The following is a 20,510-nucleotide window of genomic DNA, read 5'->3' on the forward strand; positions in this document are numbered from 1 at the left end:
GCCTCGTCCTAGATACAATCAAGTACAACGTTCTCAACCTTCCTCTCTTGATTTCAAGCAACATTTAAATTTGTTAATACACATCCATTATGCACCGTTCACTTTGAACAAGGCTATATATAAGAAACCATCGCATCCATCAGATTTCAGTTGATGGGCAACGGATGGCCAGGAAGCGTTCTTTCTTTTCCTGATAAATATTGACCATGATTTGTCATGCTGTTGCAAAATGTTAGGGTGTATGTGACTGAGGGTAATTTCTTAGTGACAATCAGAATCAACCATTATGGTATTTAGGCTTGAATTGTCTGCAACGTGACTGTAACCAGGTTCAACGACCAGCTGTTGTTTACTAGGTTTCTCTGTTGTCACATCTGTCATTGGAATTATGGTTGCCCAATTTCGTAACTATTTGATTCGTATTTCAGTAACGACTAAATTTTCTGCTTCTCTGTTGTCAATGTTTCATTGGGCATCCAACATATGAATTATAGTTACACTTACACTGCTTATTCTTAAAACTCTATTATATTCGAGATCTTTGAGTTTTTATATAAACGACGCTTATCCACACATTTTGCTGTGAACAAAGCCCTGTTTAAGCTTTCCCTGATATGTAGCAATATTTAAGGAGCTACTAATATTTGGCAGAACTAGTTTCTTTTTTGGTTCGGCATTGCCGACTCAATATTTTGGGTAGGGTGATGGCCATTGGATTTGAACCAAAGATGTGCAGTTTTCGATGCCAACCCAATTAAGTTTAACGCTTCAATCATTATGCCATCGCGCATCATGAATATATATTTTATTTGGTGTTTTTACAACTTCGGTTTGATCAGTGCTCTGTTCAAGCAGACAATAAGACTTTGGGGCATTACTCGGTTTCAAAACTCTAAAATGATCAATGTTCGGCGAAGCCTTCCCTTGCACCATGGATAAGGTGTTGGGCTCAGTGATTTTGATGTTTCTTATCTTAGTACAGTATCAATGAAATCGAATACCTGAAAAATATTACCTGTTTAGACATTCATCTCTACCTACGAGTAAAGTTGACTTGGCATTCTTTTTACACATCTAAACCTTACATTCGAATCTCACTCACACAGGCATCGCTGAGTTAAGCGTTTCTTAGTACTAAGGAGTCAAATATTTGTAATTTTCAGTGTTCTTTTATCGAACATCTTATTTTTAACAGTTAATTGAAATCAGACTCATATGCAACTACCATTATCTCTCATGCAATCTAATCTTTTTCAGCAATGGGTATCCTGATGGTGACTATTTCGATAAACTGTATGAAGCATTGATGACGAAATTGAGAGCATTAGGAATTGAATACTATCAATAGATGATCGACAATGGACGTTCAACACTATCTGGACAATACTATATTAAAACTCATCCATTGATTTCGTAGTGTCATTATCAAGCATTTCATCAAGCCATTTATAAATATTATAAAGTTCAATGCCACTTACTTACATATTATAATGTTTGGTGAACTGCAATATCAGTCGGATTTGACTCAACCTTTCGTTTTTAAATCAAACTCTATACTGTTAATCAACGTTAATTAGTCAGAATTTTCAAAACCAACAATTTATATTTTCTCAATTTTTCATGGTTTTTATCTGTTTCATCCTTTTATTGTTGATCAACTTTTCTTCTTTTGCGGATTTGTACCTGCGGTGCGTAGAAAAAGTCAAAATTTTCGTTATTCTTATTTAAATCTTACTTGAGAACTGGAAAAAACAATATATTAATTATTGTAAAGATCGAAAATAACAAGCGCCCGTGCTTGAATAAGGGCCGGTTTGAATGAGGGCCCGCTTAGTGAGTTGGTTGAAAAAAATATTGGCCAGGGCTACAAAACGAGCAAATACGGTATTTGTAGATTGACTTCCAGACTCATGTATTGTTATTGATTTGGGAGTCAAAATATACTTTGTTTGCATATTTGACCCGTTTTTATACATTTTATTCTTCCACTGTTAATCAGTTTCATCTCAATTACTATCAATTAAGTTGGTCGTTATCATACTGGGAAAAGTTGTTTCAAGACTTCACAAAAATAAAAGGATATTTTTGTGTTTATTGAAAAAAAAGATGCTTTGAGCCAGGTTTTTGAATACTTCTCACAAGTTTTACTCTAACTAGGCGGCCAATCGGAGAATATCTTCTATATTAGAGAGAAACCTGAATCAGTATGATGCATGGCGTTTCTGCTTATTTAATTGCAAAATACAAGTTTTGTATTTATCCTGGCAGAGAAGGCTAGTTGAGCACTCCGCTATTAGCCTGGTTACGGAAATCTGATCTATATTCGGATGTATAATGGACTTGATTGGATTGGTGGCAGAAGCTGTAATTAACCAAAGGTTGCCACCATATTAGTCTCCATTAGCTTTTCCAATGCCTTTTTTACTATATGCTTTCAACTTTTATTTGAGTGGTGCCTGTATAACTATGATTTTTCAAATATGCAATTCAAATGTCCCATTGATAGTTTTTTTTTGCTAGTTGGTGTTATTATATTATTTGAGATGTACCGGTATATATGGCTTTATTTTGCATGAAAAGATATTCGCAATCAGTATTCTTATCACTTGAATATTTTGTCATGATTTAGCAATCCACATTGTTTTTAATATGTGGTAATTTAAAATCCATATTTACTTCTGTTGGCTGCAGATAATTATATTTTCCTTTAATTATTCCTTTATTTCATTGATGCCAATCATGAAAATCAAATATGCAATTTTCTCTTCAACTACACTTTTATAATTATTTTATATTGTTTTTATTCCATTCATTTGAATCTTAATGTTACAAGTCATTGCTAAATAATATATGGACCAGTCAGCTTTGTGATACAGGTTGATTATCAACTCTGTCAACTCATGTTAGTAACTATAGATATCAGTAGGCTTCAATGTAATAAAATTATAAGTGATGTAAGTAGATTTGCTGCACACGAAATAGTTATGTTACTGTTCAGAAGGAAGAATAATAAGTATAAAATTATAATGTTAATTTCATACATATAAAGAGATGTTTATATATAATACTGAACTAACTACTTATGCAATCACAGCTTTTAATCTATTCGATGTACAATATACCTTTTTTATCAGAAATATACTTCAACCAATTTTTTAATAATTAGTTATTCCTTCCTAATTGTCTCTAATTTGCTATGCATGATGGGTATTTTAGTTTGGTAGTCTTAGAAATATTGTTTTATTTGAATTATTATTTCTGTAGAAATTAATTGTCATCATTATCAGCTGTAATAAAAGTGTGCATTTTGTTTTTCAAAAATATCAGTCATTGTGCTTTACTAAATCCTAGTTAGAGCTTGGTTAATTTTTCCATTTCTATTGTAGCATCTTATATATATTCCTGTCTCTGTGTAAATAATTTTCTTTTGATACTTGAAGCCTATTAATCTCTAATATGCAAATCAATTACCTTCAAATGCATGTAATTTGTACTTTGTTTGCTTTAGTATTTGAGAGATAAATTTACATTTCATCGTATATTCATGTAAAAGCATTTAAACTTTTTTAAAGCCTGATAAATAGAATTATGTTTTTGAAAAAATTAGCTGCTTTAATGAAACTTATTTAATTTAAAAAGCTTGAACAGAATTTGAAAACCAGAATTTCTAAAATACCCATAATATCTAGTTTGACCGATAATTGTAGATTTTGAAAACAATATTTATGATTCAGTAAAAGTACATTTTAGTTTTTTAAAAACTTTACTGAGTGTTGTGCATCATCACACTTACCCATAATTAATTATTTGACGTTCCAGCATTTTTCAACATCATTTTTACTTGTCTCTTTGATGTATGATGTTTAATTTCATGTATAGTGTTTGACTTTTCTCTCCTAACAACTTAGTATGGAAAGAAACTGGAGCTACAGTTCATGCTTTTCAGTCTACCCAATATCTACCCCCAATGTGGTGATGGTGGGTAAATGCTTAATGTACCCATGCTCATATGCTCCCTACGCCAAGCCAATGTCCCAATCTGCCCATAAAACTCCTATGACTTGAAATGTGTATCATATGCAAACCAATAGTTTTTACGTTGACTCTACATGTAGTGTGTGTGTTTCACAATATATTGTTAATTATTATCGCTAAAATGTTTTCTCATTTACATAGACGAATACTGATTATTGTTGTCATGTGCCTTTGATCCGAAATACCTAACCCCATATATGAACATATCCATTCTAACATCAATAGGGCAATGTGCCAAATTTGAGAATACGGATTCGTCAAGTAATATAATATAAATTCCCAACTACTGGCAAGGCCTGTGGTGTTTGTTTGAAGATATACACTTAAATAATCTTCAGTCTGCAATGTTATTTACCTGGTGCAATAAATTGTTAATGTAACGAAAACAAAAAGAAACGCGAGTAAACCATATTTCACATTCGATGACGAGGCATATCCACCAGTCAATGTAATATTTTCACAGCATCAGCAAAATTTAACGAATAACGATGGCTGGCTACCGATTGCATGTTTCCAATTCGACAAAGTGACTCACTCTTCAGCGTTAGTAATAAAAGTCGGCATTGTGACGCTTGCGCGCCGCTTCTCTGATCATATGTATGCATGTAACCCCCTGTAGGGTCGCGGCCCCTAGTTTAGGGGGGCCCAGATATAAGTCCCCCATCCCTTGATATACGGGTGAGGGTTGTTTGTTGGGGATGTACAGAATGAAACACCCCACGAAGTTGAAATAAACAGCTAATGTGTTAAGCTATACTTGTGCCGACTTTGTACAATTTGCTCTTCCGGTATGATGGGCCGGTTGGGATTATTTTTCTCCAATCCCATAAGCCCATGAATGAAATTTTAAGCAACATATTTCATTGCCATCTAGTAAAACATGAATTGTAATATCGTGACCGGACAGTTCCAAAAACTACAAGGAACACAGAAATACCAGCTGATACGGAAAGCGTCGATAATATATATGGGTAAATTGATAGATTTTGTATCTATGGGTGTGAATAACGCGTTATTCGTTATGTCTGAGTTATCTATAAATGGTATTTTTTCGTCTACTTGAGCTTAAATCAATCAAGTTTTATTTAGATCTACGCAATTCGAAAGATTCCTAATGCGAGGGCGTCTCGGCTGATTAAAATTCCACGTGTTAAAGCAGCACACGTTATTTTATAGCATTTTTGTCTTTGTGAAAATCTTAATGCTATTTTTATTTCAAGGGTGGAGGTGTTCTTATTCTTTCACAGAACGATTTCATAGAAAATACTGATTATAATAAAAAACTTTTCCAGTTACGCAGTCTAATTTATCGCCTTTGGGTCATTACGCGTGAAATGAAATATATTTGGGCCTATACTAGTGAAACAAACCATAAACTTTCTGCATTTTGTTATACGACATTTGATTGACCAGGGCCGGTGCTAGGAACTGTGGGGCCCAATTGGAAATCTGATGGCGGGGCCCTACTCTTCATAGTAAAACTTATGGGAGTTTATATTTCATAAAAAAACATACAAACCAAAAAATATATACATTTGCTATAAAACAAGGTTTAGGGTAATGCTGGATGCTTTTATTGTTTTATTTTCAACGGCAAGAAAGGCTAAATATGCAATTAGATTATACTCTTTCAGAAAATTACTTTCCTAGCCTTTTTTTTAGCAAAATCATTCGAAATATTTTCAAATTCAACAGCTTTAGCAATCTCGCTTCCTATATAAAGCATTGAAAAGTCTCTCTTGAAAGACCGCAGTCCTCAAGTATGCTATTACTTTCAGCTTTGAAAAGCTTCTTTCCCCGATGCAACAGTTATTGGCATCGCTGTACTTATGAATTTACCGAAAACAAATTAACATTATAAAAAGATTATTCCACTTTTTATTTTACGTTTTTAGTAGTATTTTGTACCTCATAATGCAGAAAAAGACCTCAACTAGCGCGGGGCCGCTTTAACGTGCGGAGCCCAATTCGATCAAATCGGGTTGAAACCAGCTCTGTATTGAACATGTAAGAATCAAACATTTGACAACGAGTTATCTGGGCGTTTCCGCCAATGTAGTTTATTCGACTCTGAGGTATGGCACAGTGTCCAAGCTAAGCGTTAAGAATACGCTTGTCATCGCAGCTCTGATTACCATGCGCGGGTTCGCAGGGAGATGATTGCTGGACTCCTCGCCGCCGAAGGGTGGTTAACGTCACCGCTGGCCAAAAAGTTGCAGACATGGCATCATTTTTCATTATCCCTGATTGCGGGCCGTTAGAACTGGTAACCGGCTGGGGACCGTGGTTCGTCATAGGATTGAGCCGTCGTATCGACTTTCCTCTCCACCGGATTCGAATGCCTTCAGTTAATTATGAGTCAACTATTTGTTGCGCTCCTCAATTTTTAAGGGGATTCAAATACGGTAACTGTTGGTCGGCTTGCAACTCTTCACACCGACCAGATACGAGCATATGATGGGAATATTTTATCCTATAGTACACTGACCTGCTTTATCGTGGGCCTTCCCTCGCTCCGGCATTCTGTGTACTTATACGCCGAAATTAAAATAGTCCAATGTCAATTAATCAGGCATTGTCAGTTTGTTTAGCATATGTTCAGCGGCAAACGCATGTCACAATATCCACGTGGAACTCATTCTTAAATTGAACAACAGTACATATATGAAATAAAATTACCTACCGTATTTGCTCGTTTAATAGCCCGGGCGCTTATTTTTTTAAACACTCACCAACCGGGCCCTTATTCAAACCGGCCCTTATTCAAGCAGGGGCGCTTGTTATTTTTAAAGTAAAATTACACACAAAAACACCGGTGGATAAGATCAATGACATTAAACAATCTCATTGATAAGATCGATCGTTACAATAATTAATACCGTATATTATCATTTCCAGTTAGGATAGGATAGGATTTACATATATATCCCGGGGGAGAGGAAAGCCGATAAGACGGCTTATCCCTATGGCGAACCACGGCCTCTCGTCCGGTTACCATTCCAAGTCGGGTATGGGATTAGATTTACTGTATTGTTTGTTTTCGGAAGCATGGACTTGGTGGTGGAGGAAGCCGTCAAGTATGATTTAAACGAGAATAATGAAAATTTTGACTTTTTCTACGCACCGCAGGTACAAATCCGCAAAAAAAAACTTATACACCGGGCGGGTATTCAAGCACCGGCCCTTATTTATTTTTATGTCCTGTTCACACGGGCGGCTATTCAAACGGGCCCTTAATCAAGACCGGGCGTTAAAACGAGCATTTCCTGTATCTGGACTTGACGTCTGAATCGATGTTGAGTGTCGCACACGAGTGAACCAATCTTCAGAGTGAATAATACGTCATAAAGAATATTCGTAAACCATTTGTCCCTATGACGTTACAAATAAGAACTGTCCGAATGTGTTGAGTTGTCATAGTTAACACCAAACAAAAGTGCAATGGAATTTTACTTCGGCCCCTAATGTTAGTAGGTTTTAAATACTTATTGAAGTTTCTACGACTACGGGTTTTTGTGATTTTTAGACTCTCGCCAACACCGCTGTCATGGATTTAGAAAAGTGAAGTCGTTCGTATTGGCTGCTTTCAGGACTTTTCGCTTCAGATAGATTATTACATGAGCAATATACAAGTTGAAGGCATTGTAATTACATGTATTTATTATTGGACATTAAATATGTAAATCCTATCGTTTGTTATCTCCCCCGGGATAAATATGTAAATCCTATCCTATTACAGTATTATTTATAATCTACCTTTGATTAATCTTGTGAATCCAGGTTGCAATAGGCTACTCAAGAAATTCAGTTAAAAATATAACCAAGCCCATGCATCTGAAACAAATATTTGGCTAACGAATAAAATTGTTACTGTATACTATAAACTTGAATCTGTGAATTACAGTCTGTCGAGTCTGATTCACAAATATACAGAATACGGTATGTGACCTAATTCAATTGATAATCTTGTTCTTACAGCTGTTGTTACAAAAACAAAAATAATTCTAAAAAGAAAACGGATAGGTTGCCAAATATAATGGAATTAGATGACTCTGATGCAGAATCACCAGACCAACCTTCAACTTCTCATGATAGAGAAGATCCCACAACATCTCAAAATACTTCGCAAGCACTAGTTTTACCTGGCACAAGTCAAGCTTTAGATCAAAATCTGGCCCGAGGTCTGGATTTACTGATGAAAGAACCCAAAAAGCATGTAACTGTGATAGCAGCCAAAACTGTAACTTTTACTCAAAAGCAAGGTCAGTGAATCATTTTATGTATTTATCTTGAATGTCCTACTCACTGAAAGATCAATGTCTTATTGTATTTTTTTTTATTTTTCAGGGGATACTATAAAGGCGGGTAACTATTTTTTAAAAAGTTCTGATATCTCATTCGAACAAGCTGATAACAACAGAGAACCTGAAGAGTCTTCATCCGGGGAAGGTTCTTCTTCTGCAAGTTCAGAACGAACTAACCCAATCCCAGGTTTGTTCTATATTACAAAAATATAATTCAAATCCTCAGGAAGATTTATTTTCAAGGCAACTTTACAATGCTTAACCTAAACACAGGTTCAGTATTTATGTACAAACAAAATTGTTTATTGGGTAAGAATTCCATGTGAATCAACCGCTACTACATAGATTCTAGTGTGTACTAGTTTGCATAGATGTTAGAAACAATTATGTTACTTACTGTTGGAAGTGAGGATTTCTCAGTATTTATATTACTGTATTTTTTTTGTGTTGTATAATTCCTAAATAATGAAAAATAATGACATAAAATTTGTTATACAGCACCTGCTAGTTGAATTTATTAATTAACTCTTTTGTTCGATTGAGCATTCATATATATGTTTATTGAATTACTGAATGTTTCTTTCAATTCATAGTAAGATATGACTTTTATGGGGTATTTGCTACTATTATTAGAAAGACTCGTCAGTATGCTACCTGCGTGAGGTATTGGATGTAAACCTGAGGTCTTTAACCTGCACACCAATAATTTTAGATTCAACACTCCATTCTATCAATATTATGTTTCATCTTCCTGGTTGGAATGAAATATTTGTGTATTTTGTATTTAAGATTCAATCTCTTTGGGCAATTCACTCTACATGCTTCATGGTCAACCTATTTCCAAATATGGAAATGTTTATAAAGGAGTGAAGATTTTTGGAACTTCTGGTCGATGTGATATTGCTGTTAAATCCTTGAAGTATAGCGATGAGAATGAGAGAGAAGCAAGAATTCTTGTCAAAATCAGCCATCACCAGAACGTTGCCAACATCATAGATTCTGGGATTTATCACCTTGGCCCTGTCGAGCATATCTTTATAGCAATGGAACTATGTGGTCCTGAAACTCTGAATAGCTTTATAAAAAATACTTTACGAACCCAATATATCAAGAAGATACTAAAGCAACAACTCGTAAATGCCATTGCTCACATCCATAGAAATAATGTCATACATCGTGATTTAAAACCTGATAACATCTTGGTATCAGAAGATGGAATGCAATTAAAAGTGATAGATTTTGGATTAAGCAAAGAAATGAAACCCGGTCATTCTGTCACCAAAGCGAGCGCTTTAGGCATTGGTACAGATGGTTGGAGAGCCCCAGAGACATACAGTGACAATGTCATATCCAAACAAGCCGACGTATTTTCACTGGCCCTTGTGATACATTTCATTGAGACTGATGGGAGTCACCCATTTGGTGATAACCCTGTTGGATGGAGTTACCTAATAATGCAAAATCAAGGATGTGACCTGAGCAAACTTGGAAGTGAGATGAGGGATTTAGTCGGCTGGATGCTTCGCCGAATTCCAAGAGAGCGACCTACTTTGGATCAAATCCAACAGCATAAATGCTTTGGTAGGGAACTGGTTTGCCCATTTCCAAATCTAGGTGCGTTTTCTTTTATTAAACATATGCTGTTTTATAATTATAAACAAAAGAAAATTTTAATATTAGATCGTAGTTTGTGTTCATTTTTGCCTTCAACACTAGAATACAAATATAAAAGATGAAAGGGCTCTTCAATAAATCTATTATACATTGTCACATGATTGTATTATGTATTTATTAGGCTTCGACCAACCTCAGACAGTGGAAAAACTTAAACAACAGAAAGATGAAGCAGAGAAAGAAAAGCAAGAATTAGAGAAGATGATGCGTCAACAATCACAAGAGATGGAAGAAACGAAGAAAGAAAATAAGGAATTAAAGGAAAAGATAAAAGGTAGCAAAATATATTTGTGGTAGCTTGATAATGCTTGGGCAGTAACACAATGCAGGTTTATCACTGTAAAATTAATGACAGGGCTTTCAAGCCAAAGTCATTGAAAAACTAAAATTTTACAAAGTTTACTGATACAAACGTTGTTGTATAGATACCTTTAAATAAAGTAATGAGAGTGCGCAATTTCTATATCAGGGGAATAGCCACCCAACTAAAAATTGCAGCGTAATACTTCAAAAAATTATCAAGCTCTAATTTCAAAATCTTGCAAAATGTTGACTGCCCTTTGAATGACATGACTTCGGTTATAAACAGAAACTTAAATGTTATATCCGTGGCTCGGCGGAGTGCCATAAGCGCTCCTGAGTTAGTGTAACAATATTCTGATGAGCAGTGTTCACTATAAGCTCGCATTTTTGCGAAAATTGCAAGGCACTTTCACAGTTTTTAGAGCAATTTTTTCGTTTTTGAAGGGATAAATTTTGAAGCTAACTAATAGTTTGCGTGCTAATATAAAATTAATGAATTAGCTGCATGCAGCCCTCGCATTAATGGCAAAATTCTTGTTTATAATATGTCACCTCAACTCGCCTCGAGTTCCCGGTATATATGATTCAAAAGTAATGAGATTAAAACCAAAATTCAATAATATAATATATTTGGGTGTTTGTGTAGCGGTTGAAGCTTTAGGCCCAACTGTTGTCATTGCAGTTTACACCTTTACATCCCATCGCCATCTTACCCAGGGTGTAATAGATTGCGGAGGCAATGCCGCTCTTTCCAAATAATAGTAGCTCCTTATATATTGGTGACTGCTTGTACAGCACTTTGTTCAGAACGAAAGGCATAGATGAGTGTCATATAAAAAATTCAATACTGCTCAAATCCAAAAGCCCTAGGAAAAATGTAATATCCGTTTAAGCTAGAATTGTTATGAGGGCTTAGTGCAGGCCTGCACAACTCAAATTACCACGAGGGCCGCAATCATAAATTTGAAGGCACGGCGGGTCGCAAACTTTGCCCTAAATAAGAAATTTAAGTTTCATAAACTGCTAGTAAAAAATAATGGGGTTATTAATAGGTTGCTAATATGCACTAATGGGTGTGAGATTGTATACCGATATTGTTTTAAGCGTGATTCAGTCTGAATGCTGAGATATCTATCTAAATCAGGGTTTCCCAAACAGGGGTCGAGCGATGAATTTTAGGGGTCGCGAAGGGCACACTAATTTCACACAAAGTTCGATATTAATTGAAACTAGTGCAAAACATAAATCTCACGATTTAGGATATGATCAGAGAAGCGTCGCGCTTGCATAACAATGCCGGCTTTGATTGTTAGACCCAAGAAGTGACGTGTTTCCAAATCACCCGCGAGCCGCACAGAAGTATCTAGTGGGCCGTATGTTGTGCAGGCCTGGCTTAGGGTTTTGCAGATTCGAAAATTCGAATTTTTTTATTTTTATTTATTATATGCCCAATCAATTTATTTTATGCATAATTAGAATCCCTGTCCTATGCTAATTTCTTTTTACTAAAATAAATTTTCAATTAACAGAATTTCCGTCCCCAAGTAAAGTTGCTTCATCAGGCCTAGGAATCATCCATCAACAACCACCTGATGGAAGAATGTCAGTGAAAACGTTGGATCAATCGCTGCCAGGATATGGAGAGTTGTACACTTTTGTCATCACCTACTCTTTCCCTGCTGGAAGTCTGAATGTGAGTCATGTGATGAATTTAGTTGGTTGAATATTAAATTATGTATTTACTGGAACCAAGATTCTTGTTAATTTGTTATATTAATTGACATCGAGTCTATGTTTTAACAATAAATCTTGCAAAATACAATTTATCTGGTCCCCAAATAGCAATTGAATCCTAATTACACGTTTTTTATTATATTGTTCACTTAGAACAGCAATCTGCACAAGCAACCGCTAATACATAAGAAGGTAGTATTTTTCGGAAGGACTAATTTTTTAGTTCGGCATTCCCCACTCTTGTTATTACTTCATGGACAAGGCAGTGGGCTTGGGTCTTGAACTCGACCATTTTACATTATGATCCAACATAGCTAAATCCAATGCTATAACCACAAGGCCATCACAACACCATAGTACAGCGGTTCCCAAACTATGGGTCGTGACCCACTGGTGGATCGCAAAAGGAATCTTAGTGGGTCGTGAAAAGATGTAAAAAGCTTTGATTAATTATACTGGTTATTAGGATCGGTGTCGATTCGAATACATAAATCTTCAAAAAAACAAAAATTAAATTTAAATTCTAATTCTTGAAAGTTTCCTCTTTACAAAGGAACAAAAATTTGCTACACAAAGAATGACCATGTGGCTTTTTTACACATAGCAGCTTTGTACACTGTACAGCACTTCTTACGGTGTTTCCCCAAAATTTAGACTGGATTTAGATTTATTTTCTTTTGAAGAATAACACTATGTTTTTTTTTTGGAAGAAGTCTTCTGAGTTCATTTATCAAATATAAAATTACATTGTAGAAAATCACGAGATTTTTAATGAACATTTTATAAAAACCGACATCCATTGTTTTTATTTGTATTTCCTATACAAAAATCAAGTGACAAATATCATAATTGTGATTGTGACATCACACAATCTTGAATAGTGGTGTGAACTTCACCCTACCTCAAGTCATTGAACCTTTCCTCTCCCACACATTTTAAATTTATTTTGAGGGTAGGGTTTGAAGAAAATCATTTTTAAAATTCAAATTAGGTCTTATTTTCAGGCCAGGTATTATTTTCGAAGAAACCTGGTAATTTCGCGATGATGAGCCATTGCTGTGTTCTTTGTTATGTCATTAAAAGTTAAATGGGTCGCCATGAGCTGTGGTAATAAATACTGGGTCCCAACTCTAAAAAGTTTGGGAAACACTGCCATAGTACCTAGATCACCCAGAAATATTCTTTGTTCCCAGAAATCATTTTTCCATGTTGGTTCGATAGCCCTTGCAAAATTTACCTTTACAAGTGCTGGTAAATAGACTATATTCATAATTATTTATATTTCATAGAGAAAAATCTTGATTTTAGGGTTTCAATTTTAAATTTGTATCACTAGGCATTTGACGACTGAAGAAAACCAAAATCTGACATTGCAAAAATCAATCCAATCAGTGTTTTTCTCAGTTATTCTGCAATACTGAATTTCCACAAATTTTTCAGAGATTTTCACAGACTCGTGTTGGACATGACCCAATTTAAAATATATTTCATATTGGAAAATAACATTCCAGAACGTATTTGAAAAAGTAATTTATTCCATTTTGGCAATAATTGGTGCAAAGATCAAAATTTATCCTAAATGTGATGTTTTATCCGACTATACCAAACGCCTAAAAAGTCAATTTTCCATATGAGATTTTTTCTATGAAGCGTTTGTCATGTCTTTTATTTCAAACAAGGCTATGTATGAGCAGCCACTGATACGCAAGGCACTACTATTTATTGTAGTACTGAAATCTGTCTGATTGCATTGCCAACCTAATTTATCTTACACTCCTACCTATTTCATTATACACTGAGTAATGTGCTTGAATCCAAGATTTTTAACCAGGGATGTCAACGTAGTTTGGCTACTTCTCTCAATGTGAATAAATTGGCAAGCAATGCCAAGCCTTATTTAGAGTGAGCATTTAAAAAACTTCCTTTAAAAATTACCGAATAATGCTTTTGCAAATGTTTGCTTCGTAGGAATCATCAAATTTATTCGAAACAATCTTGAGTTGCAGAGATTTTTGTTTAAAGCTTAATATATGACCTGGTGTTTATAACAGTTTTAAAAAATTATCAGAGATGGAAGTTGGATAACTTGTTATGTTTATATTTGCAGGGTGTTTCATATGAGGCGAAGGAGTTCACCGAATATTTGCCTGCAGTGGGCTACTTTAAAAACATGCTCACGAAAGCTTTCAATGCAGGATTGCTCTTCAAGTTTCAGATAATTAAAAGCAATAGAGGAGAGATAATATGGAATGATGAAATTCCTCATAAGACTAACAAATATGGAGGTCCAGAAAAGTAAGTTGTTTAGTCGAATAATCTCAAATCTGCAAATATGTTACATAAATAGACTGGTACTTCAAGTAAGTTATCTCAAGTACAGATGTAATGAAAGTTAAGTTCAAATAAATTTGAGATTCGAGATTTTTGAAAAATATGAATTGCAAAAATTAAGATCATCCAAAGCAATATTTTTTTTTAAACTGACCTTCTGTGCAAAGTTAAAAAAAAAGGAATTTTTCAACATGAAAAGTCATGATTTGTGTCAAGAACTATTTTGAAAATTATTTATAAATCAAAGAAAGGCATCTTTGGGTTACTATTTTGATCCCATAACCTTCCATCTAGCTTGTAGAATTGGTAACTAGAGCTCGACCGATATCACTTTTTGGCACCGATACCGATAACGATATATCGGCCAACTAGTGACCGATAACCGATATCGACATACCGATATCTACAACCTGAACCCGCGATAAATACAAACAGAAAGAAAAATTCAGTTTCAGTCAATCAAAAGTTTATGTTGAAAAATAAAGCAGTCCTACACAGTGCTTGCATCATTGATAAAAGTTTCACAGCAATTAATAAGAACACACATTAATGCACAAAACAGAAGGCAAAGTTTGAAAAAACCAAGCACAAAAGAAAAAGGGCAATCAGTAAAAAGCTTATAGAAGTCCACTTTGATCCATACAGTAGTAGGTGGGGACTAGGCTTGCACGTAATTTAGGGAATTACGTAATTATTTCGAGTTACGGAAAGGAAGTTACAAATTACATAAAGTCGCCATCCCGTTTGAGCGTTTGGTTTCACGATCAAAATGATATTATTATGAGCGTTATTACCGTAACGCAATTAACACCGACAGACTTTTTTGTCTTCACGATTTGGTATCTTTTTTATTCGGCGCTGATAACGATAAATAAGAATGTGTGATAGTTGATTGTAATTCCGGAAGGCGTATTTTTCTTTCTCTCCGTGAAACAAACATGAAACGAATTTTACCGCCGCTATGGAGCAAAGGGAGAGAAGGCTACTTTATTTTCCCGACTCAAACACTTTTATTAATACAAATTACAGCACATTAAAAAACAAAATAGAATTTATTAGCATTAATTTACAACGAGTTACGGGTGAGAATTTACCGCCGGCTAAATAATTAATATGTGATCTAAATTTATCGCAAATAATGTTATAACATTTAGGCCGCGAAATGATTTGATATAAAATGAAGCTTGGTAATCGGAATATCGTCAATAATTCAGCATCAATAATTATTGCAAAATGCCAACTAGGTAGCAAAGTCGGATAATGTAAAAAACGGAGCAATAACAAGTCTTCGTCGCGAGGCAAGCGCAGGTAAAATCAAACGAAAGAATACGCTCGTCGTTGATTAATAACTTGGAAACCCCCTTTTTATTCAATACGAAAGTCGATTTAAAAAAAAGGCAACTATTGTTTCATAAATATCCGTATACCAGTGTTGGTAACGATAAAATTGATCGCATAAAATTGGGACGGTTAATTTGCGTAGGTGATAAAGGAAAATCAAATCAACACAAAAGATAAAAATCAGAATAAATACAATTTGAATTCACTCCTTGGTATTTGTCTTTAACATCTGTCGCCGGCGTGTAGTACTGTCGGTGATATGAAAACCAAACTTCGATGCCCCATTCGGAAAAGAAGTGGTTTCAAATGGTTTTTATGATAGGTTTAAATGCGTGAAAAAATATCGCAATTACGGGGTCATTACGTAATCGATTTTGCCGTAATTACAAAATTGATTTTTGTCGATTACGTGCAAGTCTAGTGGGGACGCAAGATATTCGAAGGCGAGGATTTTGCGCCGCACGAAGAGATAAAAGAGAGAAATATAGAAGAGAACTCTCTGTTCATTGAGAGGCAAAATGAGAGAAGCGAAAAAAAGAAAACGCTCGGCCGCAGATATTTCCCGGCGAAAAAGACTCATTTTTTAGAACGTGGAAAAGCGACTAACGCTGATATATATCGGCCAGATATATCGGCCGGTTGGGCCGATATGATATATCGGCAAACACGCAATATCGGCCCGATATATCGGTCGAGCTCTATTGGTAACCACATATATCATGTCACCATAAATGGCACATTTTTATCATTCATTTCTTGGTTATTAACAACATCTGATGTTTCATATCTGCTTTTTATATGCCTTTAAGCAGCCACTACTATAGAATTTCAGTTGATATGTCTTCCAGTTGTAGTATTAGACCAGTGGTTCCCAACCTTTTTTGGCTCGCGACCCTCTTTGGTGGTTTATACACACCTGGCGACCCCCTGCCTCACTTTCTATACTTTACAATAAAATAAGTGGCAAAGTGGAGGCACAGTTCTTACCACTTCATGGCAGCTCCTGTCACGACCAAAACCAGTGGCTCTTGCCAAGGTTATGGTGCTGTTACGGGTATATTCACAAAGTTGTGTACCAGATTTTAGATTAACGTGCGAAAATATATCTACTTAAACCTGTAACCTAACCACAAATCCATAAAAACTGTATCCATAAGAAAAATGTTCCACTTACCCAATATTTATCGCCATTTCACCCGCCTTTAATTCTCAATTTGCTGCAGTGGTAACGTCATCTCGCCATTGGTTTGTGGCAGCTAAAAAGTCAGTCGCCATGGGTTTGGCCATAACGACCATGGTTTTGAAACCCCGCCATGGTTTTGCAGTTTCATACGCCACAAAATGCTTGAAACTGCACTTGGCAAAGTGAATATTGATTAATTTAATTTTTATAAATCTGCAGAAGCGACGTTCTGGGGTCTCGCGACAGCTAATAGAAATCTCTCAGAGCTTCGCGTTCTATTGACAATATTCAACCTGAAGTTTTGTAATATTTTCTACTGTTTTGCAAGACCTTCGCGACTCCCCTAGAAACTCGCCGGGTCGTGACCCCCAGGTTGGGAACCACTGTATTAGTATGTCAAATCAAAAGTAACTCTCAGGGCCTGGGATGATCTGGAAGCGTTTTTTCTATTTCTGATAAATATTGACCAGGAATTGTCATGGTATTGCCAAAATGTAGGGATGTATGTAACTGACGGTAATTTTCTAGTGACAATTGAAATCAACCAATGGTATTCGGGCCTAAATCTTCTACAACATGACTGTAACCAACGACCAGCTGTTGTTTACTAGGTTTTTTGTTGTCCTCTCTGTCATTGGGATCAGTATTGCCCAATTTTACAATTATTTGATCCATATTCCAGTAACGACTAATTTTTTTGCTTCTCCGTTTCAATGTTTCATTGAACATCCAACTTGATATAAATTATGGTTTCACTGCTTATTCTTATAATTCTAGTTGACATTCTTTATACATATCAACATATCTAAATCTCACTGCTAATTTAAGCATTCCTTAGTACTAAGGAGTCAAATATTTGCAACTCTTTAGAGTTTCATTATTGAGCATCAGATTCACTGCGGTTTGATAGAAATCAGAATCCTATGCAACTACCATTATCTCTTATGCAATCTAATCTATTTCAGCAATGGATATCCTGATGATAAACATAGCAAAAAACTTCGTGAAGCATCGATGGCGAAATTAAAGTTAGAGGGAATCAGATTATAACAAGAACAATGGACATTGTACACAAACAGTATTATATTAAAAACTCGTTCATTATATTGATACTGTAGGACATTTTAGCAGTAAAGGATAATAGAGACCACTCACTGAATATTAGGAGGTTCCATGAACTGCAATTCAGTCTTTCATGTTTGAAAACAACTTTATTCTGTTAATTGGAGAATCATAAAGAATTGTATTTGGCAATGATTATGCAAATACGGCTGAATCTTCAACAAACCAACATTTTCTATTTTTATAAACCTAGTCAAATTTTCTCCTTTTCCTTGTAATGTTAATCAATTCCAGGGTAATTATGCATGTACATTTAGTATTTGCTTACATACTTTTTATTCTTATCTATTGTATTATATTTCATTTAAATTTCTTCAATCTCTCTACTTGTAATTTTTGTGTGCCATAGCACTTGTCGTTTTTTTCTGACACATTCATCGACGTTACACCAACTATGGAGTCAAAAATAAAAGCCTGCATCGCACCTAAAACCTAAATTCCATATTTACTGCTTCTTCAAAATTACTTTTCTCAAAGTTCACATATTTTAATTTGCAGTATGTCCAATTTTGTCTTCACTATTTATCCGATCTGTTTTATCTTTCCACTGTTGATTGATTCCATCTTAAATATGCATTTATCAGTCATTTTCACTTAGAATCTTCCATATTTCACTTTTAGAGATTTTTACAATTATGCAAAGAGAAAAATGAATTTTAATACTTCTCCAAGTAATATAAGTGAAACAAAAGAGGCTCTTTGCAAGGTACCACATTGCTATGCAGCAATTATGCAAAGGGAAAAGGGATATTTCCAATATTTTTCCATGTAATTTAAACTAAATATCAGTAAAGAAGCTCTTTACTCAAACAAGGCTCTTTGCAAGCAGCCACTCAAGGTACATTTGCTTTTATTTTTAACATATCACCCATTTGTTTTGTGGGTTTAGAATACTACAATGAAAACTTATTGGTACTCAACCAAGATGGCGAACACCAGAACGTAGTATGTGTACCAGGTTAGGGTTAGGCCATAATTTGTTTCCAATTTTTCATATTTTAGTTCTATTAAGAGTTTGGGGACTAGCCAAGTGACTCTCGTAGTATTGTACCTGAAATTGGGGCTTAATCTGGTACACATACTACAATCCGGTGTCCGCCATAATGGTTCACATACTTGGAGTGCCACCTTATTTATATAGTGAGCAGTCTGTCATCGGCCTGGTGGCCAATCTAAATATGAAAGAGATTAAATGAGCACATGTATCATAAACTTGGCGGAGGAAGCTGTAACTAATCACAGAATATACGACCATATTAGCGTTCATTAGCTTTTTCTATGTTTTATTCTGTAATATGATATGCTTTATTTTATATCTATCGTTATATAATTGCTAGAATATGCAATTCAAATGGTCCACTGATTATATTTATGTGATATTTTCATGCACCTTTTTTGGCCATGATTGGAGTGAGTTTATTGTTTAAGATGTGTATATGACTTTATTTTGCATAAAGAGAGATTCATAATCATTTTTCCAATCACTTATTGTTTTAATTTTTTATCATGGTTCAGCAATATACATTGATTTTTACATTTCTTGCTATATTTTACTATCGATTTTATTTCAGTGTTGTTGACTATATAATTCAAATATGCAATTTTTCAAAGAAATGCACTTTATATATACCAGCACTCATAGTTATTTTATTTATTCCATTCATTTGAATCTTTATGTTACGAGTCACTTCTACATAGTACGTGGATAAATCTGTTATGTGTCATAGGTCGATTTATCAACTCTGTCTACCTTTAGTAGATTAAGTAATTCTGGATATTAGAATTTTTCAAGATTATAATGTTAATTTCCTATATGTTTTTTTCAATTTTTTTTATAGTAATTCATATTTTGACAATTCCTATGAGTTTTAATTCTAAAAAGCTAAAGTTTATTCATAATACTAAACTTAATACTACTTATGCAATCACAGTTCACAGTTTTAAAGCAATTTTATGCATAATGTACCCTTTTCATCAGAAATTTACATTACTTATTTCAAGTATTTAATTATTACTACCTAATTGTCCCTAATTTGCCATGTATGATGTGGTGTGTATTTTAGTTTGGTAGTTTTTGAAATATTGTTTATTTGAGTTCATTTTTTCTGTAGAAATTAATTGTCATTATCAACTGTAATATGGGTGCAAATTTTGTTTTATAAATATCAGTCATTGTGATTCACTAAATCCTAGTTAGAGCTGTGTTTTCCATCTCCGCTGTAGCATTTTATATACATTTCTGTATCTGTGTCAATAATTTCCTCATGATACTTGATGCCTATTAATAATTTCTGATATGCAATTGAATTACCTTCAAATGAATCTAATTTGTACTTTGTTTTCGAAAGTATTTGTAAGATAAGTTTACATTTCGTCATATATTCCCGTCAAAAAGGATTCAGTTTCTTTGTAGTGGTGATAAGTAGGGTTCTATTTATGAAAAAATTATCGTAAACTACTGTATGTAATTGGATTTATTTGAT

At 34.6% G+C, this 20,510-nt stretch overlaps 2 protein-coding genes across 3 annotated transcripts in view; both read left to right on the forward strand.

Annotated features, from left to right (window-relative positions):
* LOC120331568 (uncharacterized) overlaps positions 1 to 20,510 on the forward strand; it is a 141,069-nt gene that overhangs the window by 74,409 nt on the left and 46,150 nt on the right. The window contains exon 8 of one of the 2 annotated variants that reach the window (XM_078113643.1): positions 1,258 to 5,280. The exons of the other annotated variant lie outside the window; for it this stretch is intronic. Within the exon in view, the coding sequence (XP_077969769.1) occupies positions 1,258 to 1,348 (91 nt within the window). The 3' untranslated portion in view covers positions 1,349 to 5,280. Of the gene's footprint in view, positions 1 to 1,257; positions 5,281 to 20,510 lie in introns of those variants that run through there. 2 annotated transcript variants of the gene reach the window in all.
* LOC120331566 (uncharacterized) lies at positions 8,018 to 18,604 on the forward strand. The gene is made up of 7 exons (XM_078113651.1): positions 8,018 to 8,297; positions 8,383 to 8,526; positions 9,129 to 9,953; positions 10,135 to 10,287; positions 11,846 to 12,009; positions 14,158 to 14,345; positions 17,871 to 18,604. Exons 1-7 carry the CDS (start codon positions 8,072 to 8,074, stop codon positions 17,953 to 17,955), a joined length of 1,785 nt encoding a protein of 594 aa, XP_077969777.1. The 5' UTR covers positions 8,018 to 8,071; the 3' UTR covers positions 17,956 to 18,604.

Source organism: Styela clava, chromosome 6 (assembly GCF_964204865.1).
Source record: "Styela clava chromosome 6, kaStyClav1.hap1.2, whole genome shotgun sequence".
Taxonomy (NCBI): domain Eukaryota; kingdom Metazoa; phylum Chordata; class Ascidiacea; order Stolidobranchia; family Styelidae; genus Styela; species Styela clava.

Bases quoted from the DNA above. Each gene is read 5' to 3' on its own strand.
- LOC120331566 (XM_078113651.1), top strand. From the start codon at position 8,072: ATGGAATTAGATGACTCTGATGCAGAATCACCAGACCAACCTTCAACT. The intron at 9,954-10,134 runs GTGCGTTTTCTT...TGTATTTATTAG, and splicing joins TTGCCCATTTCCAAATCTAG to GCTTCGACCAACCTCAGACA. The intron at 14,346-17,870 runs GTAAGTTGTTTA...AATCTATTTCAG, and splicing joins AAATATGGAGGTCCAGAAAA to CAATGGATATCCTGATGATA.